Source organism: Eleutherodactylus coqui, chromosome 13 (assembly GCF_035609145.1).
Source record: "Eleutherodactylus coqui strain aEleCoq1 chromosome 13, aEleCoq1.hap1, whole genome shotgun sequence".
Taxonomy (NCBI): Eukaryota; Metazoa; Chordata; class Amphibia; order Anura; family Eleutherodactylidae; genus Eleutherodactylus; species Eleutherodactylus coqui.
The window spans coordinates 17,749,254-17,774,428 of NC_089849.1; the positions used below are offsets into that span (position 1 = coordinate 17,749,254).

Below are 25,175 nucleotides of genomic sequence, written 5' to 3' on the forward strand. Positions count from 1 at the left end.
ACGTTGATCACATGGTGTCTCACTGCTTGGACCCAGCAATCGGCTGTGAGAGGATCTGGAGGTAAATGTAACACTTCTCTGCAGTGCCACCACAGGAGAAGTGAAGTATTACACAGTACCCATTGATGTGATGACCTATGAATGTAATGCACTGATGTTATAGGACCTCCGTAGCAAGAAATAGTTTCTGTAGTCAACGTACACTGTGGCTTGAGAGATAACCCCCTCTATAATCTGATAATTACCAAAAAATGTGTTTTCTGTACCAGATAATCCCGTAAGGCTGCTGTTTTACTGCTTTTGTTAACCTTCTTGATTGCACCCTTTTAGTAGATGTAATAACACCAGGAAGGTAAAACGGTGAAGCCAAGGTGTAAACATAGTTTTAACCCCTTGACACTTTTTGGGTGCACATGTACACCCTCCGGTGTTGGGATTTGTATGTAATGGGATTTGGAGCCGACCCCGATACATACAAGTCGGGTACTGGCTTTTCTATGACAGCTGATTCCCACCCGCAACAGCCGCGATCAGCGCCGATGCTGACTGTGGTTGTTAACCGTTTAAATGCTGCTGTCAATGCTGACCGTGACATTTAAATGCCCTGATCTGAGTTTGGGGGTTCCCAATGGCCTTCTCGCACTCGCAATAAGATTGCGAAGTGCTGTGGCCCTTCCTAATAGAATGTTGGCAGAAATACCATATATTACAATACTAAAGTATTGCAGTATATGGTATAAGCGAACAAACAATTGGTAACAAAAAAACCCACAAACATATTTGTTATCGCCGCAAGCAAGATAATCTGATCTATCCAAATAATGCATTATTTAATCCGCACGGTAAACTATATAGAATGCTGGAATTGTGATATTTGTTTTTAGTCACCCTAAAAAAATATAATAAAAGGACCTCCCAAAACCCTATCAAAGGAAAGCTAGAACGCCAATGACAGTCAGAAGACGGTGACAGAAAAGAGAGATAAATAATTTTTAAAGATGTTTTATTTTCTCAAAGTAGCAAAGGAAAACAATTAGTATTGGCGTAATCGTACGGACCCATGAATAAAGCTTTCAGGTAGTTTTTGTCGTTGTATAAACAAGACTCCCCCCACCACCAAACATGGCAGAATTGCATGCATTTTTTGCATTTTCCACCTCATTCCACTTAATTTTTTTTATGTTTTCAGTACATTACATTAAATAGCACCATTTATAAAGACAACTTGTAGCGCAAAAAACAACAAGCCATCATACAGCGACGTCAATGGATGAATAAATTAGTTATGATTTTTTTTTTAAATAAAGGGTCGTGTCCTTAAGGGGTTAATGTACAAAGTGTCCTAATGAGCACTGAAGTAAGTGGATCAGGACTTGCCACCTGTAAGCCAGATTTTATTTAAAGGCGTTGTTACCTATACTCAGACTGACTTTCTAGTATAATGGAGCCGGATGCGCGGCAGCACAGTGATGGAGGAGGTAGGGACCTGCTAGTATTCTTATTCTTCTTCTATATCACTATTTGTGTTTATTCTCTGCAGACGAGCGCAGAACGCGGAGCTGGAGGAACATATGTTCTGCTGACTCAAATTGATTGACAGCCTCCTAAAGATGGCGCCTTCCTCACCTCTGGCTGAGAGACAGATGTTGTAGTACATCGTCCTTGCATCGTCAAGACAGATAACGGAAAATTAAGGAGCGACTGAAAGTCATTACCGCAATGCAGAGACAGGCATTTCCTATGGAGGGTAATCGAGAGAACAGGGGAGGCTTGTCTGTATTTGTCAAAAGAAACAGAGGCCAGCTCCATGTACAAGCCTGTCAATGCCTCTCCTAGGTGTCCCCATTAATCCTGTCCTGATTTATGGAACTGCATAGGGAGAGGGATGCGGGGCTGCTATTCTCCCAATACATATATAGAAACACAAAGCTTCAGATAACTAACAAATGACCAGATGGATTCTAATGTCCTTCTGTTCCCTCTTCAGAAAGATGTGCAGCCAGTCAGAAAAGGGTTAAAATCTATTTATTACATATCTATCTCATATCTTTCTATCTATCTCATATCTTTCTATATCTATTTATCTCATATCTTTCTAGATCTATCCATCTCATATCTTTCTATATCTATCTATCCATCTCATATCTAACTATCTCATATCTATCCATCTATCTCTCTCTCATATCTTTCTAGATCTATCCATCTCATATCTTTCTATATCTATCCATCTCATATCTAACTATCTCATACCTATCTTTTTATCTATCTCATATCTTTCTATATCTATCTATCCATCTCATATCTATCTCTCTATCTATCTCATATCTATCTATCTATCCATTTCATATCTTTCTATATCTATCCATCTCATATCTTTCTATATCTATCTATCCATCTCATATCTTTCTATATCTATCTATCTCATATCTATCTCATATCTTTCTATCCCTCCATCTCATATCTATGTATCTATCTTACATGTTGAATAATTATGTAAGTCAATAAACAGTAATAGCAGATGACTGTAAGGCCAGTGTCTCACTCACCGCTTTTTACAGCATTCTGAGTGACATTTCAATGCTTCCATTGATTTCAATGGGGCTTCCAGACTAGTGTTCGAACACGGCGATTTTCGAATGCTGTACTATTTTCGTGCATTTAAGCGTGTTTTAGCGCACCTCATCACCCATTACAATGATAAAGTGCTTTTAAAAACGCTGTAAAATGCGTTCAAAAACGCAGCTCAAAATCGTGGTAAAACTCAGTGTTTTCCTGTGTGAGAGCGGTCTATTTCCCCCTTTGTGAACAGGCCCTCCTAGTAAAGTGGTAATAGCACACCGCCAGATTTTTCCATCTTCTCACTGGTTCAAAAACTATTTAAAATATGAGCTTTTTGGTGCAAATTAAGCAAGAAAAGATTCTAAAATGCTTTGCACCACATTTATTATGTATTTTTAGATACTTTCAGACAGTTCTTCTGACTTGTTCTGCATCTGGCAAGTTAACACATAACCCGCCTGATAAAGGAGCCCGTGTGTCCCAAACACTTGCAAATATACTTTTTCAGCTAAGTCAATAAAGATATCACCTCTATAATACTTGTGTCTTTTTACAGAAGAGTATTTGACATTACATAGGTTTCTCTGGCTATTACATGGGACGACCGGTTGGCACACATGCTATGCCCAACAGGCCATCCCAGCGATTAGCATTGCTGATTGAATGGAGGTGGAGCGGGCCAGGGATCATTCTGGCTCGCCTCCATTCACAGTAAACAGGCAGTCATTCACAGATGAACGACTGCCTGTTTACACAAGCTCATTCGTCATTGGGCTTTACGCATACAAAAACTGAACAACGAACAGATTATCATTGGTCGTACAGTTGGTGCGTGCTTTTACAATAGTTCAGATTCTCGCTGATCGTGGGAATCTGAACGGTTTCTCTGCCCATTTTAAGGGCCCTAACACGGTACCATGCTACGTTTACTGTACATCGTTGCCAACACACTGCGTGACAGCTCTCCTACAAGAGCAAGTAATCCTTGTTTTCTTTATTTTGGCCTTTTAACAGTCGGAAGGTAGAGCAGAGCTTTCTTTATTCCTTAAGCATATAGCCTAAAGTAAAATGAGTGTCCTAGATATAGACAATCAGAAATTCTGACAGGGTTTCCATCTTCATTTTTTACATTTTTAAGTGGGGTAATGAACGTTTGGTATTTCTAGAGCCAGTATAAACACATTGAAGTCTATACGGCTCAACAAAGAAGTCAGAGCCCTACAATATGACAAATTAGATATTAGACAGTGAGGGGGATCAGTGAGTGGAACAAGTTACCACGGGAGGTGGTGATTTCTCCTTCAATGTAAGTCTTCAAACAAAGGCTGGACAGACATCTGCTTGGGATGATTTAGTGAATCCTGCACTGAGCAGGGGGTTGGACCTGATGACCCTGGAGGGCCCTTCCAACTCTACCATTCTATGATCCCACTACACTGTGGCAGCCCTTCAGATATTTGTAGACAGCTATTAAGTAAATGCATCCCCCGACTGAATGCCGAACGAGAATTCATTCACTTACTGCTCGTTCAGTTTCTGCATGCAGAAAACTGAACAATGGATCGACCCATCTAAAAAATAAATAAATCTTGTTTTTTGTATAGCGCCAACTTATTCCGCAGCGCTTTTAAGTAATTTATTTATTACCCCAAACCAAGCTGGGTAATCATTTTACCGACATCGGAAGGATGGGAGGCTGAGTCAGTCGGCTACCTGAACCATGTGTGGACTAAACTCTCAACCTTCAGGTTGTGAGCAAGAGCTTAGGACTGCATTTCCGCTGCTTTAACACTCTGCGCCACATGAGGCTCTAAACAGTTAGTCGTTCTGCCTCCATTCGCTGAGTGATGTATTAAAACACAGGAGCGGTTATTACTGGGATCACCTGCTGGACATCTGCACCCTACAGGTCATCCTGTGTAGAACAGCCCTAAGGATTGACCTCCTTGACTTTGGATAGGTGATGGAAGGAAGCCTTGTAAAGTGTCAGCATATATCACCGTAAGTCTGCACTGAGCACATTCGGCCGCTGCTCCGAAGCACAAGCTTCATCAGCTTCCACCATCCTTGCTCCTAATTGTGTAGCGATACAATGCAATTCCAATGATTTGTGTATAAGATGCGCCCGGCCGCAGTTCTGCAGACAGAAGCCTGTTTGATTCTTGTCCAAGCACAAACACTACAGCTGCAGATTCCAAATGAAAAACTATTGTTTGTGAATGAGGTAATTTCGGCGCTGGCTGCTCCCTTCTAAGAGGCAGGGTATTTATCTTTCCCTCAGGGTGTGCTTATCACACAATTCTCAGGCTTTGTAATGGGCCTCTGTAGCTTTTAGCGACGTTATGAATATTCCTTGCAATCATCTTCTGAGCGTGTGAATGGCTGGTCGTCTACGAGAGCATCACATGCGCAGCTCCGTCTCGCACCCCCTCCGCCAACACAGCAAAGTCCAGGGTCCTATTTACAGCTGATGCAGCCCTAAGCGTCGATTGTGGGTATTCCATAAATAAGTAATCTGCACGGCACAGGCTCATGGCCAATGCCTAACACCTGTCCCCACTCTGGTGCTAACAGCCAATGAATAAGACAAAGACACTAGACCTTTAATGCTGATGGCCATCCTAACCCGGTCCTTACTTGGAGGGAGACAGTCAGGTTGAGAATTGAGTCTGATCTGCAAACTGCATGCTATAAAGCAGGAGGAGCTCAGTTGATTGATATATTGCTTAGTAGGAAAAAATTCAGGGAGGTCTCATGTCCACGGGCGGGTCGGATTCCGAAATCCGATTTTTTTTCAAACTCATGCTTTTCCATGGAATCTACGGTCCGTCTGCAGTGTCAACTGCGGATGGGCTGCGGATCAGACGGCTTTCACTGACTTCAATGGAAGCCATCCATGCGGCAACCGCAGCAAAATAGAGCATGCTGCGATTTCATTTCCGGGAGCGGAAATCACAGTTGGCTCCCACTCATAGATATGTTTTCACTCATAGAGATCGTTTTACCATAGCATGCTATGGAGGTTACTGCTGCGGAATTCAGAGCGCCCCCAGAATCTTTTCGTCCGAGTAGTCAGTTACTCAGAAAAAGCGGTGCTCGAGTGCAAAAACACCTGAAAAGAGTACGTTCGCTCATCTCTATTAGTTATTTATTTTTGTCTAAAACTCCTAGCCTCTTTTTCCTCAGATGGTCATGTAATCTAAATTCTGATCAGCTCAGATCTACTTGGTTTATGAAGCCTTAGGGCGCCCACCCACTGGCGATTCTTTTTCCCTGCGAAATTCGCAGCATTTTTTTCTCTGCAGTGGTCTATGGGACTTGTAATGTTAAAATCGCGATCGCGCAAAATCGCGATTTCGCGGTAAATTGCGATTTTGCGCGATCGCGATTTTAACATTACAAGTCCCATAGACCCCTGCAGAGAAAAAAATGCTGCGAATTTCGCAGGGGAAAAAATCGCCAGTGGGTGGGCGCCCTTAGTGTAGTCAATTTCTCAGTCTGCATTAGGGCTCCTTTCCACGGGCGTAGCGATATCCCGCAGCAGATCTCCGCCGCGGGAGCAGGGAAGAGCTGATGGCTCTCCGCGCTGAGTGTATCTGACAGATAGACTCACCGCGGAGAATCGTAGCATGCTGCGATTTAAATCCCACAAGCGGAGAATCGCTATGGTTCTCCGCTCATGGAGAGCGGGGCTGCGCTTTCCATAGTAAGTCTATGGAAAGCGTTCACGGCCGCGGGGAACACAGTGAAAATTCAACCATGGACAGGAGGCCTTATGCTGTTACATGGACTCTAACACAGAAACTGTTTAAAGGGGGTACACAGAATCTCCTCATGATGATCACACAGGTATAATAGAGGAGATCACAGCTGATCCTCCTGACTGTATACATATAGTCTATAGCTTATATAGGTGAATAAAGAAGGTAATAATACTTAAATTGTCCCGCAAGTAGGTAGATATGGTACAGCCTCATGCTGTGCTGATGCATCATGGGATAGATGTGAAAGTGAAAGCAAAAAATCTCAGCCTGAAGATGGTGCCTGATGAGCACCAGACAGAAGGCTGCACTGCATGGAAGTGGCTGCAATACACAGAGGAGGCCTCCATAGTGTGATAGGCAATTAGGTCAGAATGGCAGGGGTGGAAAAATGTGTTTTCACCAGAGTGGCCCTTTAAGTCCAAAATTTGCAATGTTTTAGATCAATAAATTAGAAGTTACACTGAATATCTCCTCACAAAACGATATATCAATCCCCTCAACTCCTCCAGCTTTATAATATGCTGGCTGCAGACTGGACTGCATGTTCAACCTGACGAGTTCCTTTAATAAAGGGGTTGTCTCGCGAAACCAAGTGGGTCTATACACTTCTGTATGGCCATATTAATGCACTTTGTAATGTACATTGTGCATTAAATATGAGCCATACAGAAGTTATTCACTTACCTGCTCCGTTGCTAGCGTCCCCGTCTCCATGGTTCCGTCTAATTTCGGTGTCTTCTTGCTTTTTTAGACGCACTTGCGCAGATGGGTCTTCTCCCTTCGGCTCCGCTCGGCAGCATTGGCGTTTTGGCTCCGCCCCCTTGTAAGTGTCATCGCGTTGCACCGCCCCATGACGTGTGCCGGTTCCAGCCTCCTGATTGGACCCCGACCAATCAGCTGAGTGGGTGCAAGCTGTCAGCGCCGCAAATACACAGAGGTCGGAAAGAAAGCCTCTGCGGCAACCTCTGTGTAGTGGCCGGCGCTTGTAACTGCAGGAACAGCTCTCATTGAAATCAACGCAAGCTGTTCCTGCAGTTACAAGCATCGGCCACTACACAGAGGTCGGCGCAGAGGCTCACTGGGAATGTTAATAACTGGCTTTATTATTGTGTTACATTGTTGTTGGGTTGGCAGCGGGCGGCCACTTGTAGCAAGGAACCATGCTTAGCTTAGGCTATCCTGGCTAGGATATTGCAGGCCACTGCAGTCAGCATCACGGTCACCTTGCATGTGTTCAAAGACGAGTCTCATACAATGCTAAGGCTATGGTCCGCAGTAGAAGGCACTATGACTAGGTACCAAAATTGATATGCTGTCAGGCTTAACCAAAAACCATCATTATTTTGCCACTTGATGGTTTACTGATGATACAGTGGTGGGGAACCAGCTGTAAGCAGGGAGATCATAGGAAGTCAGGGAATGGCAGCATATACAGAATCCCTGCAATAGTAGGATTGGGACCTTTAAACTAGCCACAGGTCAACGATAATGCAATATTTTTTTCGGGACACATTATCTGATTTTCTACCCAGCAATGAGATGATCCCTGGCAGATTACCTGTGATGGTGCATAAGGTGGTTCACCTGAAGGATGACTTTTCACTATGGAGTGTATACTCACATGATACGAGGATCTCTCCTCTCTGTCCAGCGGTCTCGTTACATACATGCGACCAGAGATGGGGTCTATGCTGAAGATTTCCATTGGCGGCTGATCAGCCCCGACACCGGTAATACTGTAACGGATCATGCTCTCTCTGTCCTTGTCCGAACGGATCTGAAATAGACGAAAATAATAAATCACATATGGGCTGAGAAATTAATGTATATATAATGTGAATTCGTACTGACAAACATGTGACTTTGAGTGCTTAAACCTTGGTGCAGATTTACTAGTGACAACGCGCCCGTCTTCTGGCACAAACTGCACCAGAAGACTGTCTTAGTGCTTGTTTGCACCAGCGTTAGGCATTTCTGTTCCTTTGGGAGAAATGGATAAAAAATTGAATTAAACATTTCAGTTTCCCCCCATTGCTGTGTTAAGGCTCCATTATAAAAACAGAAATGGAATAGAAACAAACGGAAACATTTCTGCTTTAATTCTGTTTTATTTCTGTTTCTCTGTTCCAAAAACCTAACAGAGGATCTGAAATGACTAACACTAGTGTGATCGAGCCCTTACATGCTTTGCAAGACATTATCTGCTCTAGGCCTCATGACCACGGGCGGATTTTTGTTGCGGAACCCAGAACGGGTGTCAACCTCTGGATTCCGCAGCAATAACCCTCCATAGCACGCTATGGTAGAATGATTCTTCATGTCCACAAGCGGAAACCAAGTGCAGTTTTCACTTTCAGTTGAAAATCGTAGCATGTTCCATTTTAGTATAGTTCACGCGCGGACAGCTTCCATTGAAGTCAATGGAAGCCGTAAGACCCGCGGCCCATCCGCAATTGATATTCCAGATGGGACACAATTTTCGTCGAAAAAGCAGGAATTTAAAATAAAACAAATCTGTATTGCTTATGTCGGACGGCAAGCTGTGTGGACCAAGTGTAGAAAAAGAAATGCAGGTGCGCGCAAATGCCAGGGGCGGATTCTGCTGTGGGCTCCAGCATGCGGATTTCAACCCGCCTGTGGACATAAGGCCTTGGGCCATTTCCACACGGCCAAGAAAATTGAGTGAGATTTGTGCATTGTGAGGCGCACAAATCTTGCAAGAATATGAACCCCATTCTTTTGAATGGAGTCCTACACATGTGGGATACAATTCACAGCATGCCCTATCTTTGGACATCCCTTTGCATCACCCATTGTTTTCAATGGGGCCGTTGGCAACATCGCATCATGTGATAGGTGCATGAGGTTTCCCAATTGAAAACTTCATCGTGGTGGAAGATCGTTATTCCCCCAAAGTGATGCAAGGTGGGTTTAATATAAAAACGCTTTGCATCCGCAGGAATATCACATGTTGACGAGCGCGATATCGGGCCGTGATTCCCGGCTCGATATCACACTCGCCCGTTTGAAATGTCAGCTGCAAATACTGACTGCAAGTGCCAAGCCATCAAGAGGAGAGAGACCAGCAGCGAGAGCAAATAGACCAACAGCCAACGTTCAAGTTTGAATATTCAGGTTGCGGTGGTGTATAATCGTGAGTACCTTCACCCAGAAGGATTATTTTGACATCATCACTGTACAGCCTCCCCAAAGGTCCTGTGCTAATAATCTGTTCAGGGGACAGTGACTGCAGATTTTAGTCTTGGTTAACTAAAGTTTCTGCAGCACCAAGCAACTTCGGAGGAGAATGCTATTTTCAACCAGCATCCATGGAGCTATTTACCTCTGGCCAGGGTAACCATGTATTGACTGCAATACATTCTACATTACATACACAATAGTAAGGACATCCTATTCGCAGGGTATGGACTGAATTATAGTGTTAATCGAACATTAGTCGACTGTATTATATCCAAATAATACAGTTGTATTTCTATTGCCACGCTATTCTTTATCACACACTCAGTAAAGTATTGTTTGTTCGACTGAAGTGGTGTAAAAGCCTCTCCATCCGCACTCGTCACCTGTTACATAAGCTTGCTGAATAGAGCTGCTACACAGGGTAATACTTCTTTATTATAGTGTATATATCCCATGTGGCGTGACATCATCCTATACAATACTGCATGTCATTGCTGGTGGATAGATGACAGTAACATTGCGGCAGTGTTTTCCTACGTGTGTGACGGGAAGAAGATAGAAAACAGTTACAAATATTATATATAATATATATCTGAAGGTCACTTTGTCGGATGTAGATTCCATCTGCCTTCATTTCCCTGACACTTGGTAGAAGATAATGAGCACATCCAGCGGTTAATCACGGCGAGTCCTATGCCTCTCTACCATAACAGTCTTGTTCTCTTGTGATCCCAGCTATCATTTCTAAGCTCTCTCATCGATTCCTGGTGGACCTTTCACTCTCAGACCTGAAGGTCAAAGCACGGAGGGAAGCATCTGTCTCGAGAATGGACAGACTCAGCAAGCGTGGGTTATTATTGGAGAAGAGAGATAATTGAACCCATAATGCAAAGAACATGTGTGACAACTTAAATAACGGCTCTGTTGCAGCGTTATCTCTTCAAGGGAACACAGATTAATGAAGACTTCCCATTAAAACTGTATAAAAGTTCTATACCTGGTGCACGAGGTAATAAGAACATTAGTCATTGGCTTAGCAGACATGTCCCCATTAGGGATGCCTATATATGGCAAGCATTGGTCTCATACGCATTAAGAAAGGTTTTATATGGCGGAGAGCCCCTGAAGCTTATCTGATCTGCCGCTGACCTTGGATCGGCTGCTTGTCCTTACCACTTTGTGACTTTTATAATACAAAGTATTCCCGGCTGCATGAAATAGTTTCCAAACTTCTGCAAACCAGAAAAAGTTCCTCACTAAGGACTAATTCACCGGAGAGTATTTTCGGGCTGTGTGCTGTCTCAGTCTACAATGGGCTACATTTTGACAGCATCCAATGTGCTGATTCACACATTAATTTTGTGTTTTTAAACGCGATCCGCGTAAGAAAAAAATCACAACATGCTATTTTGATTCAAATTGTGGACAAAACTCTCCCATTTAAGTCAGTAGGAAAGCAAAAAAACCTGACAGCACTTGTCCATATTTCTTGGTTCTGTTGCAAGGAGATGCAGAACAAAATACATGTTGGCCTGTTTCAGGATTTTTTTTTATTTTTGCAGGACTTAAAAAAACAAATGCAATACAGAAGTAGAAAAAAATGGACCACGAATGTTACACGGAACCACACAGATGAAAAAAGTGGAAGTTTATTGTGGATGTAACACAGACAAGTCTTTTACGCTTATGTGAATTTAGCCTAAAGAGACTAATTATTTGTGTTGTGCCACATCACTGTATCGGCCCGCTTTAACCACAGGGCAAACAGTGCATGGGCATTAGCCCATTCATAGTGGCACCACTTTTAACTGTACCTGCGACCTTAGGACATGGATACAAGTCAAAAGTATCGAGTGCTCCAAAAATATTAAAAGAAACATGGTGCTTACCAATTGAGTACCCAGCTACTCTGGAACCGCGGTCTCCACTCACTTGTCCAGTGGTCACATGCCCATTTAAGCACGTGACAACTGTGGCGAACGTCCGTCTCAGTAACATTGAACCAAGTGATTGGCCGCAGTGGTCACATGCTTAGTCGGCCATGTGACTGCTAGACCTGGAAGTGCAAAATGCAGGATTATGTATTTCATTTATTATTAGAGATGAGCGAACACGTTCGGCTCCGCCCCTTTTTCGCCCGAACACCGAACTTTGCGAACACTTCAGTGTTCGGGCGAAAAAGTTCGGGGGCCGCCGTGGCAGCGCGGGGGGGTGCGGCGGGGAGTGGGGGGGAGAGGGAGAGAGAGAGGGCTCCCCCCTGTTCCCCGCTACTGCCGCCCGCGCCGCCGCGCATCTCCCCGCCCCCCGGCGGCACCCGGACACTTACGCGCGAACACTGCAGTGTTCGGCAAAGCCGGTGTCCGGGTGCGGATGTGTCCGTAACGGACACGTTCGCTCATCCCTATTTATTATGTTTTTTTAGCTTTAAAAAATTAGGGGCCAAGTGTGCTGGGGTGATAGCATTGAGGGGACAGGGTGATGATGGGTGTTTAGGGGCCCATTTTATTATCTTTGCACTGGGCCCACTAAGGTATTAAAGTGGCCCTGTGTACGGTCACAGGCCTAAGCAAGACTAGTAATTATGAAATTATAGTACCAGTGCTTCTGGTGGCACAATGCGCCATACAGCTCTGCTTCATGCACGTCACACACACACACACAGCTCTGCTATGTAGCTTTCGCATATGAGCAGCATTTGTTTTAAGAACTTCAGCTGGTGGCGGAGGTGAAATCGTCGCTTGTTGCTGTATCATATATGCTGTATTAGCTTTGCGGCGGCGTTGAACCCTCTGTGGTGACATGTTTGCAAGAAAGCAACGGTTTGTTTCAATACTGGACATCGGTTGATGATTAGATGAAGGCTGGACAGGTGTGGGAGGCATTAGCACTTGAGATGACATGATAAAACATTCAGGAGATGTGAAGATAGTGGGGAAGGACTCTGCTTCAGTGCTGTTGGTCATTATGCACTGCCAGCTATGTATGTGGACATTTGAGAGGTGCCATTTATTGGAGTCTCCACACAGGTGTGCAGCTGTCTCACAACCAGCTACAAACTGCAATGACTGAGTACTACTGTATCCATAGAAACTGAGGCCGCAGGGATTTGTGGGGGATGTAGTCTGCCCATAATCCCTCATTCAGTGCACAAGGAGGATAAAGGACCTGTGAGGTTGTCACCGTCATGTGATCAGGGGGCGGAGCTAAGAGCCAGTAACGGACATCACAGGTGCTGCCAGGCTCTGCATGTAACTGACACAGAAAAATAAGTTTCCAGTTTTTTGTTCCTGGACAACCCTTTAAACACCTTTCACTAATTGGGCCTTAATTCTTAAATTAGTCTTAGGTCTTACATAGCCATTCTAACAGATCCGTAATATGATGTCTACCAAATCGTACAGGTACAAAAGGTGCCTTTCTGAGCCTCCACTTTTATATGGTGGTGTATAAGGGCTCTTTCACAAGACAGAATTGTTCTGCATAAAAAAGCATCAAAATTTGCACCATCGTTGTGGATTTTGACCAAGAAGCAGCGATGAATCCGCAGCTGATTTTAGCAGGTGAGCTCTAGCGGCTGTTCTCAGGTTGTGCATGGTGGCTGCTCTTGCTGTGGGGCAGTGTCTTGTGAGGTGGTGTGGCCTAGAACCACGAGGGTACAGCCTGGCAGCAGTGGTGTTGTTGAGCTACTGAGTTTCTGTCCTTGTGAGAAGTTTTAAAGTTTTATTACATTTCATTTTTTTCTAATAATTCATGAAACTTGTTTAAACTACTTTTTATATATATTTTTTAGTTCCCATAGTATTGCATTATACTATGTTCTGACAGACAGTCTACCAAGCCACGCCACAGGCATGGCTTGATAGGCAATCAGTCATGGCAGCCCTGGGGGCCTTCAGAAAGCCCCAGGCTGCCATGACACCGAAGCGGTATTACGCAATCTCAGAACTGACAGCGGCATTTAAAGGGTTAACAGCCACGAGCGAGTGTCGGCTGTCAACCCCTGCCGATCCACTGCCTACAAACCCCGAACTCCAAAGACATAAATGTAGGTCCTGTGGCGTTAAGAGGTTAAGAACCTCATGCTCATGATACTGCAGAGAAGCGATAGATCATTGTATGTTATATGGATGTGCAATCAATGTCTTTTTTGACTAGTTGGATGGACGAAGAGACACGATAATAACATTGGTGCTGCTCACACTTGTTCAGGGTGGATTCCACTATGAAGGACTTAGCTAAAATATAGTCTTCTGAATGGGGCCCCTAAAAGGGGGCAGGGCCCATTGTCAGGTTCTGACCTTAGGGACTGCGGCTTACCTTGGGTGGGTCTCTCTCAACAGTGAGCTCCATCAGAGACAACACGGGACTGCTTAACATCAATGGCATTATATGATGGGCTGCTATTCGAGAAGGAGCCTCCTGTTCATGCTGGAGGAGGAAGGAGCGACCACATGGCTGAAGCAGTGCAACCAGGGGAATTCGGCCACAAATGAGTAGGGACTCAGCCATGATGCTGGTAATAAACAGCCAGAAACCAGCTGGCAAACGAGTTCGATAACAGAGTCTCACCACCAGATAACCTTATACAGAGTTCAGTAATGGGAGACCCTTCTCCGTAGCTTTGTGAAACTGCGTAATCAGTTAGAGTCACTGGGAACAGAGGCCGCAAGACGTGACTTTGTTGCATGATTTATCTTTTAACAGTTTTAGGGAGAAGAGTCCACTGCTGCCTCTTTGAGCATTAGCTTTGCTTTCCCAGACCTGGATACCATGTAACTGTATCGCTGGTACCGAGTACTGGAGCAGGCCTGTATCTGTAGGGCTGGTACCAAGGACTGAAGTAGTCCTGTATCCTTAGGGGTGGTACTGAGTACTGGAGCATGCCTGTATCCTTAGGGGTGGTACGGAGTAGTGGAGCAGGCTTGTATCTGTAGGTCTGGTACCGTGTACTGGAGCAGATCTGTAACTGTAGCGCTGTTGCTGAGTACTGGAGTAGACTTGTAACTGTAGCGTTGGTACTGAGTACTGGTGTAGACCTGTAACTGTAGCGCTGTTGCTGAGTACTGGAGTAGACTTGTAACTGTAGCACTGGTACCGAATTCTGGAACAAATCTGTAACGGTAGCGCTGGTACCAACTACTTGAGTAGACCTGTATTTGTAGCGCTCGTGCCGCATACTGGAGTAGACCTGTAACTGTAGCACTGGTTCCGAGTACTGGAGTAGACCTGTAATTGTAGCGCTGGTACCAAGTACTGGAGTAGACCTGTAATTGTAGCGCTGGTGCCGAGTACTGCAGTAGCCCTGTAACTGCAGCACTAGTACCGAGTACTGAAGTAGACCTGTAACTGTAGCGCTGGTACCAAGTACTGGAGCTGGCCTGTATCTGTAGCGCTGGTACCGAGTTCTAGAGTAGACCTGTAACTGTAGCGCTGGTACCGAGTACTGGGGCAGGCCTGTAACTGTGGCGCTTGTGCAGCGTACCTAGGACGCTTTGTTAATAGTATTGACTATTAGTCATCTGACTCCTGAGGTGACTAGTGTGACCTTTTATATACAGCGTAGCATGACCTGTGCTCCCAGAGTACCCTCGCTTGATCACAATCCCTCTGAACCAATGAACAGATAACAATGCAGTTACATTATAAGACACAGAGAACTATGTTTAATGGTGTAATTTCTAGCATTCATCCACCAGGGGTCAGTATTTTCCATAGATATTACTTACAACTAAATAATATAGAGCCTGATAATCTTAAAGAAAACATTTTCAACAAATCTTCCCCCTATGCGGTTTTATGTCTATGGAAGACTCCAATCCGACAAAACTACAAAAGCTTTACCAGTTGTACTTTGTGTGTCATTTAGTAGATCAAAACAAGGATTGGGCGCCTCTTGTCTGATCTACGGCTTGTTTAAGTGGACTGAGGGACTGACTGAACAAAGAAGAAGACATCTATACTGTTTGTGGACCTTCCATAGATCCAGCTCTCCAAGTACGAGTCTGAAACGCGTCACGATCCACTCTGGATATTTGTGAAATTTTCAATGCCTTAATAACTTTTTGCATTTATGCCTGTACAGATCTGATCTACGACTGTTCACAAGAGTCAAAGTACAACCCGTGCATTGAGGGATTCCGGATATTCTTGGAATAGTGAGTTGGATTATACCTTTACGAATCTGTGCCATTTGCCATCCCTATAAGGAGTTCTTTAAACCCCCAAAAAGTGGAAAAAAGAGAGAAAATAAAGGTGTAGATCAAATATAATAGTAGGAAGCCAATGTCGTGATTGTAGTATATGTGTATTATATGTGTATACTCTCACCTGATGGAGCTGTGCTCTGATGGACACAACTCCAAAGAGTGCCAAGTTATCCACAATGTAAAAGTTTGAAGCTGTGATGGAAATAAGGAAATACCATCCAGGGCACCTACAACCCATTAGTTGAAAATTAGACTTGAAATAGGCATCAGTCAGGGAGCTGGTTGGTGGATTTATGTAATTAAAACTCCTGCATGAGAGAATATATCAAAAATGTATTTATTAAACCATATAGCGATATATAGAGCATACAGGAGAACATGTTTCAACTCACTTCATGAAGTACGGGGGTTAAAACGCGTTGTACTGTTGGCACTATGATGCCTATTTCATCTCTAAAAGATATGTTACCCTTATTATATGATGTGAGCCAAAACAATCATAGCGATGGCGACTGCTTCTCTTATATCAATGTTACTGGATTTTCAGGAAAAAAACAACACCTCCATGCTCCATTGTATACACCATGTTACAGACTAGAATACACAGGAAGCCTTAGTAATATCTGTCAGGCAGGCGGATGTGGATCCACCTTGCCACACACCCGTATTACTTTGGGATATTTATGTAGGCAGCGCCCCGGTTTTCAACCTTGACCCCTTCAAGTGGCACACCAACTTTGCTATACACACAGAAAGTCCCAGTAATGTGGCTGCTGAAGCTGCACTGGGCCGAGACTCAGTATCTGAAGGTCTGAACAGTAGCGGACCAACTGCTTAAGCATCCACCCTAGGGTGTGGATGCCTAATAAAGTTAGTGAAAAGAACAGGATAGGACAGGGACGAGTCATCGGAGAGCGCATTGGCTATTTTAGATACTGTGTGAGAGTACACACGAGCCCTATGGGCAGACGTCAGGGAGCAAGCAGAGGAGAAGGGGGCAGATCAAGCATGGCGGTAACCACCCACAGGAGTAGGTAAACCGTGACGGAAGCGCACCATAACAATATTCACCTCTATCCTTCAACGGGATACATACTAATAACATGGCAGGGAATTGATATTAGCAATAGCTAATAAGTTCTACACAGAAGCTCCAAGGTGATGTTGTGCGTTGAACAGTCTTAGTGACATTTGTGAGGTTCTCATCCTCCGTTGATTGCTCCGGCATTGCTAAGCACTGTACAAACTGCAGCTCATTATATGCTGCCACTGTATTCAAATAGCGGTGTTCCTTGGCATTTCTAAGCTGGCATACTCTGTAACAAGGGAGCCCATTCTATAACACATCACAGAGCAGGAGAGTGTTAGGAAGGGAACATTTAACCGTTTGATGTAGCAGCTGCGCCTCTCTGAGTTTTGTATGATGTTAAAAAAGTACAAATCAAGGATTTGCAGCTTCAAAACAGCAGGAACTTATTTAAATAGGTTTCATTTACTTTTAATGTGAATTCATTTTATATTAATAATTCCTAATTAAAATGGATGAAAGAAAGTTCGTCTCTCTGCGTACGTTCTTCAGGGTCTTGTTTTGGAATAAAAAAAGTTTATAGATGTTTAAGGGCTTCAGAACAAGGAACCACATCATGATCTTACATCATCGCTGACAGCTAGATGGTGCCCTGTTATCTCCCAACAATGGAGGAAGGGGGAACAATGTAGGAACATGCATTTGCTCGCTCATCGGACCTTGTGAAGCTGCACCCAATCAGCTGACGAATGAGCAAACACTTGTTCATGGGCCAATGACATCTTATGTTGTTGGCAGTGCATCTCCCCATGTGAACAGGGGATGTGCTGCCAACAACAATGAAAGTGTATGGGGGATGAATGATCATATATATGATCACTATCCCACCTACATTCTGAATTGTCCTGTGCGAAGGCCAGTTAAATGAGCACTGATCTCGTTTAATTGACCTTCACCTTGCTTTGCCATATAAATATGTTACATATTTGACTCTAACCATTTCTGCCCACAGTCTAACTTGCATGGACTGAACTTAGTGGGGTTGTCTCAAAAAGACAATCCCTGTCCATATGCCATACTAGCACATCTGAGAGTCATAGAGGGGTCCATTCCATACTTATGTTCTCACCTGGCAGACTCAAACAGTCCAAGCACTGCAGGATTGGTCAATCATTTGAGACATCGCCTTTAACTCTTCTGAACCTTTTGTACCATGTGAGATAAGCAGTGCCATGTGTGTCAGGTAGGCTGCTTACCATTTTCAAACATGGTGTGACTCTGTGGATTCTGATCCACTGGTCCACCTTCCATCTATCCCCTACTTGTTGCTAACGTGCATTACATACAGAATCAGACTACACTTTGTAGTCTGTAACCATGGAGACACATTGATCTGCATAGGAGCTGTATACACAAAAATGGTAGATTTATTAAAAATCAAGACTGTTTGCAGAGTTTCTTCTTCATGTTTTATTTCCGCTCCATTGGCATTGCATTTTGTGGTTTAAGAATACATTTTAATGTTCTTCTATGGGCTGCAGACGGCAAATATGTTTTCACTTTGTGGAGTCGCCAAGAATGTGGTTGTCTAGTGCATTGATTCAGCAAGTGTAAAGACCTCAAGAATGTGTTTGTGGTGGGGACTGTGTATTTTCATGGCTTGCATGTGGTTTGATGTTTCTCTCCTATTGTTCCCAAAATTAATTCTGTTAGTATGAAAAGTAGTGTATTCTGCTGATGAAGACTGCATGTACTGCGCAGCCACATAAATATTCATCGTGCAGCAGCCAAGTAGAGGACCGCTAATCCTTATTTATAACGTGGGACCAAGAACAGGGTGCAGGGAGTCCAGGTTGTCTGTGAGGTAGTAGAGAAATTCTGCCTATTGTAGCAAAGCTGGGTGGACATAAGACGGCAGAACTGGACTACAAACGATGCCTCCTAGTACTCAGATTACTGAAATACCCCCAGGACTTACGGTAGAAGCAAATTATGTAGCAACTGTACAGTCAAATGAGAAATAAGATTCTAATAATTGATTACAGGAACTGCCTGGTGATGTTAATCAGATGATGGTAATGGTAGTCAGATAATAACTAAGACAGACGATAGTGAATAGATAACCACAAACTAAAAATAACTGAGCCTAACTTTATCATTCTGTAAGCCTTCCCCAATCTATCCCTGATGCTGACCCTAACATCAGACACCACTGTCCCAGAGTATCCATACAGATATCCCTAATGAAAACCCTATATGAAACACTGATCCTTAGCCTCGTACTATAGTCAGCAACACACTTCAGAAACCAGAAATATTTAAAAAGAGGCTAATCAGAAACTTCTTTCCAAACAAGGCTAAGCTACAGCAGTGTGGTCAGTTGACCCATTTTAATGGATCAGCTGTGGGGCAGTTACATAGTAATATCCCCAAAAACAAACTTGAAGGCAGGATATAATGAAATGGCAGCAGGATTCTTGCTGATTAAGGGCTTTTACCCACTAGCGTTTTTTTAACGCTGTGATATTGCTGCGTTAATGTTAAAATCGCATTGCACAAAAATCGTAAGTTTGTGCTTTTGTGACTTTTGTGCGATTTTAACAATAGAAAGTCCCATTGAAAAAAAAGCAGCCATATCGCAGAGTTAAAAAAAAAAACACTCGTGGGTAGAAGCCCTAACACCTAAAAAGAGTCCTGAATCATAAGTCCTGTCATAATAGCTACATATTAGCATTTAATATTGAATATTCCCCCCCCCCCCCTTTATGAGGTTAAAAAGTTTGTTGAGCCCAACCGTAATATATAATAACACTCCATTAAAGCCTTTTTGCAATACTCCACTGCATCTAGGTAATTAAAGAAGCATAGTATATAAATAGTCATGATTATTGTCAACTGTTTCATGTATACAGCTCCTATGCAGAAATATGCATCTCCATGGTTGCAGATTACAAACCAGAGTGTAGTCTGAGCCTGCAGACATGTGCTAATTAGAGATGAGCGAGCATACTTGCTAAGGCAAACTACTCGAGCGAGTAGTGCTTTATTCGAGTACCTGCCCACTCATCTCTAAAGATTCGGCTGCCGGCGCGGGTGAGAGGTGAGTTGCGGCGGTGAGCTGGGGGTAGCGGGGGGGGGGGGGGGGGAGAGAGAGATCTCCCCTACGTTCCTCCCCGCTCACCCCTGCTGCTCCCTGCCCCCCGCCAGCAGCCGAATCTTTAGAGACAAGTGGGCAGGTACTCGCATAGGGCACTACTCGCTCGAGTAGTTTGCCTTAGCGAGTATGCTCGCTCATCTCTAGTGCTAATATAACGGAAACCACAATGCTGTGCTATATCCGGACAGCAGCGGGGCCCAATGAATCCCATTGACTATTTTTCAGAAATGATGGAATCTGTTATGTAGCCTCCGAACTGAGTGAACTGAGGCTATGTTCCTCTTCCTTTGTAGGTTAGCAAAGAATAATACACGACTTCAGGCACAAATGGCACAGAGTTTGTAGGCTGCAGCCTTGAAAACAAATTGAGTTGCATAGGTGCTGTATGCACAAATGTAGCAGAGTTGAGTTTGCAGTTGTTAGAATGAATTCTGATATCATGACTTGCTAAGGGTGATATTCTATTGTGATGCACTTTGGTCTACTACATTGTGTGTGACCCAAAGCTTGAGAGAACACTTGTCTAATGAGACAGTTGCCCCTATGAGAGCGCTCTATGCTTCATGATTATAGCATTTGCAGTACGCTGTATATCAATACCTTTGCTACTTATAGCAGTACAAGCCTTGTGTCTTTTGGGAGTAGGCTTTGGTCCTTTGTTGCAAATGCTTTCTGTGCAACCCCTATATCTACGACATATGATAGTTAGGATTAATCAAAAAAAGGATTTACAAGGCAGTAGACCGATTGACCTGAATAGGAGTATAGTTGTGGGCTCACGTCCCGCGCACAGCCTGACATCCCACGGTGAGAACATACAATGTGTCTAATGTTATTCTTCTCCAGCAGGAAGCACACGGCTGCTATTCCATCTCCCCAGGTGGTACCCCACTGCCAAACCTTGAATATACTTTGTACAGGGCTTATTCTCTGCAATGAATGCTGGAGTATTCAGGTTTACAGCTGTCTGAGCACAGGTCTCCTAGGAAGCTGCCTGTGACCCCGGCATCCATATCCATGAACCTTGTCAGCTCCCATGTATTCTGCCCTGTCACTCCGCCTTGTATATACACTGCCCTCTATGCAGATGAAAGAAGAGAGCGTTCAGCACTGTAATGTCCATACATGATAATTACCCTTGTGGCCGGGCCCTTTATATTATCTCTATAAAGATGAGCTATGGATACAGATGTAGCAGGTTACCCAACGCTGATAACATGTTGCAACAAGTTATCTCAACACAACAAAAGCTATTGAAAGAGCAAGAGAAAGTTCAGTGTCAGGGGTTGTCCAGTTGTAAACTATTGAAGGCCTGTCCACAGGACAAGCAATCAATAGTAGATCAGAAGGGATCTGCAATCCAGAACCTGTAGTGATCAGCTGTTTGCCAGGTTAATTTGCTTGTGCACTGAGTATATTTCTGCAGACAGCTCCATTCTCACTGCAGTGGCCAGGCTTGTTATTACAGGCAAAGTTCTCATTGAAGTACCTAGGTACCTTGCCTGTAATACCAAGCTTGGCCACTGCAGTGAGAATGGAGCAGTCCACTTCCTGCAACAATCAGCTTGGTGCATGAGCACAGCAGCCTGGCATGGCAAACTGCTGGTCAGCGGAGATCCCACGCAGCAGAATCCCTCCCCCCATGGATTTACTATTGAAGGCCTATGCTAAGGATAGGTCATCAGTAGTTTACAATCCCTTTAAGTGTCAAGTTTAACTTTGCTGTATATGTACAATCAATGGTAGCTTATTATGTGATCCAGTGCTAGCAATTATATGTTAGACACCAATTCTAGCTGTTTCTTAGTTATATCATTGAGAATGCTGGGTATTACATTCCCCCACAGGGTTTGTCCCCATCTTTCCCCGGCTCCTGAAAACAGTTATGCAGTGATATTTCCCTGTCAGTGTGATCTGGTGATGCTTCGTCTGCACAAAAAGTTCATTCAGTTAAAGGGGTGTTATGTTTTCACCAAGGGTGTATTAAGATGGGGCAGTTGAAACCACATTAAAAACACACCTGGAAACCTGCATCCGTTTTTGTTACAGTTTGATGTGGTTTGCAATGCAGTTTTCACCGCAGCCACATTGAAAATTGCAGCAAAATCGCATGCAGCATTTCCGATGTGGTTTGATGCACTTTTACCATCTGAATAAAGTCTAAAGCATAATCCTTGTGTAATAAAGTTATACTATTTTCCAGTATACTTTTTGTATCAGTTGCTCATGATTAGCAAGATCTCTGCTTGCTGTCATTCATTAGGAACTATTAAGGCAGGTTTTTAGAACTGAAAGAAAAGATTCTAGCTCCATGGCATGGTGTAAAATTAAGAGAAAAGATGTACTTACCTCCTTCAGTGACTCTGTGTCCAGTGCTGGAGTCCCGCTATCAACCCAAAAGAAGCCAGCTGTGGTCACATGACGTTCACTGTGCATGGGACTGCTCAGCCAATCACAGTCTTCAGTGGTCACATGCCGTTCATGGAAGAATCAGCTGGGTTGGAGGCAGCGGACTCCATGGCTCCAGCACTGCATGTGGAGCCATTGAGGGAGGTAAGAATGGCTTTTTTCTTTATTTCACACCATTCCACTTTTTGCACCCTGGAAAACCTCTTTAATAATTTCTGTTAGGGATAGATGAACACGTGATGTTTTTCCGTCCGCTCTTTGGACTGCAAAATTGGTCTGAAAATCCGATGGAAATAGCGGCCGTTTATGTGAGTGCGTGTATGCGCCCAGGCCTTTTCTTTACTCAGACTGATAGTCAAAGAAAAATGCAGCATGCCCTATTCTCTGTCCGATTTTCGGATGAGAATATCACACGACAATGTGTTAGCGGACAGAGCCCGGACGGGATGTCAGAGTGCTGTCTGATGCAAGTTGTGCATGTACCTTAAGGAAGAAAAAAAATCTGTCCTTGGTATGTGATCACAAGGTTGTAAGTCTTGTTATATGACAGAGCTCTGCTACAGGTGGCCATACACATCAGACAGAAGTAGGTCGATGGCCAAATGACCATTGAACAAATGATCACTTCACAGATCCAAGTCATCGAAATCCACCAATAACGGCTGGATGACTGTCTAATGTGTATGGGGGCAACTCAACCCCCCCCCCCACCCATGAAGTTGGGAGAAAGAAGGATCAGTGACTATGAATTTCAACACCCCATACCATTGTTCCTCAGGAGATAGACTGGCACCAGAGCTGTCTGACTGGTACTTACCTCTCTAAACACACGAACATCCAGCTGTGCCCATGAACATCCATGGGTATGGGAGCAGCCAGGGGAAATATCTATCAGATGAACGATCATTCATCTGACAGCTGTTGAGGGTTTATGGGCAGCTTTACTCCATATTGGTGTCACAGTCCATCGCATCGGCCACCCATGCTCGATGACACCGGGCGACAGACGAACTCTCTTTCAAAAAAAGATCTTTCATCCAATTATTGGTCGGAAACTTCAAACGCGGCTGACTACTTCTCAGGCGATTACTGTTGGTCAGCAGAAATGATTTTTAATTGATAAGTTTCATCTGACAAACTATCGTTTTGTTTGAAATAGTCAATTTTCATCAACTTTAGACTAATTTATATAGGGACCTTAAAGGGGTATTCCAGGCATTTACTACTGATGATCTCTCCTCAGGATAGGTCATCAATAGTTGATTGACAGGGATTTGCCACTCGGGATCCCCATTGATAGCTATACTCCCATTGGAATCAATGAGACCAATGCCTCCTATTACACTCCCAGCTCTGACGCATTGAGGAGGCAGAAGTATAACATGAGGCATCACTTCCTTTGATTTCAATGGGAGTGCAGCCATCTATTCCACTTCTAGCCCTGACCACTGATGCAGACATCTGCACTGACAGAGGGTCGGAGGATCAGCTGATCGTCGGGAGTCCTGAGTGGCAAATCCCCGTTGATCAACTATTGATTTGTCCTGAGGATAGGTCATCAATAGTAAAAGCCCTTTACGTTCTGTCCCTTCAATGAACTGTCCACTTATGTGTTTATCACATGACCAGGATATTCCTTTTAGCCACACCCCTTTTCTAGACCCCTTTTTCGAAGCATTTTTCTTAGTAAATATCTCCATTAAATGTGTTGCAATCACCACTGCCTTAGTAAAATTTCTACAACTGCTCTATGGAAGCCCCCATGCTGAGGTGACATATGAAAGCAGACAACATAAGGGCTGGCACACGCTTGCACTGGCACCACGCTACCAGAAGAAACATTCATTTATTAACCATAACTGAGTGTCAAAGCGTAGAGGAAACAAAGCAGGACACCCCCCGAACCAGTGGCTCTAGAGGAGGAGAAGTGACAGAACAGCAGTAGGTCAGCGCAATTAAAAAGATTAATTAATTACTTCTATTTTTCATCATTTCAAAGAGAATTGCCCCGAGGGAGGCCTCGGCGGTGGAAATTGACACCTTGAAATATGTAAGCTATATAATGAATTTCCTTAATTGCACTCATTTGATTGCACTCGGGAAAGCGTATACCAAATTCATACTCAGATCTCGTTCTCCGAAAGCGTCCGCCTCTCACCTCGTGTAACAATGCGGAATGCATGCAGAATTTCCAGTAACAGTGCAAGAATTTCACAGTACTTTTTCCTTTAGACCACATGTCCGCCGCACATGAAGTTGTACATGACTCATCGTCGCAATCCAACCTCAGCTGCAACCCAACCCCGAATTTTTGGGATGGTTGTAGTCACTTGCCATTTTTTGTCAATACAGAACAATCAAAACCATGTTGAGACGGTAATTCACATACAACTTTATGAAGTGACATTGCGGTCCCCTTTTTCTGCCACGTATCCTGCTCTGCGTGCTGGACGCACATTTTACGGTCATACTGCGTGGATGAGGGAGATGTAAGCCCACACAAGACTGCAAACAGGCAAGGAACCTGTCCCTATCCTGCTGCTCCTCGTGTACCTCCAGACAGACCACATGGTTAGTAGAAAGAGGTGTTTACCCATTTGTTTTTGCTCTAACACGTTAGATGAAGATTCAGTTGCGCGAGCGAATATTTTGGCGTGCAGATGAAGCCCGCCTCCAGCGTGCTCAGGAAAGTTCTCTGGTCCATTAGTGGACTATAAAAGTTAGTGAAACTGTGTCGCAGGGAGCAGCCGAGAGAGCACAGGGATGGCTGTGCTACAGGGGAAAGGGTGCAGAGGACTGTGCCCTGAATTGTTGGGCTACAACAGGTGCAGGAGACTGGGTGAAGGAGAGCT

The 25,175-nt window shown here is 44.0% G+C and overlaps 1 protein-coding gene across 1 annotated transcript in view; it reads right to left on the reverse strand.

Annotated features, from left to right (window-relative positions):
- Positions 1-25,175, reverse strand: part of CDH4 (cadherin 4) — a 200,863-nt gene that overhangs the window by 100,123 nt on the left and 75,565 nt on the right. Inside the window, exon 4 of the mRNA XM_066585897.1 lies at positions 7,945-8,100. Within this exon, the coding sequence (XP_066441994.1) occupies positions 7,945-8,100 (156 nt within the window). The remainder of the gene's footprint in view (positions 1-7,944; positions 8,101-25,175) is intronic.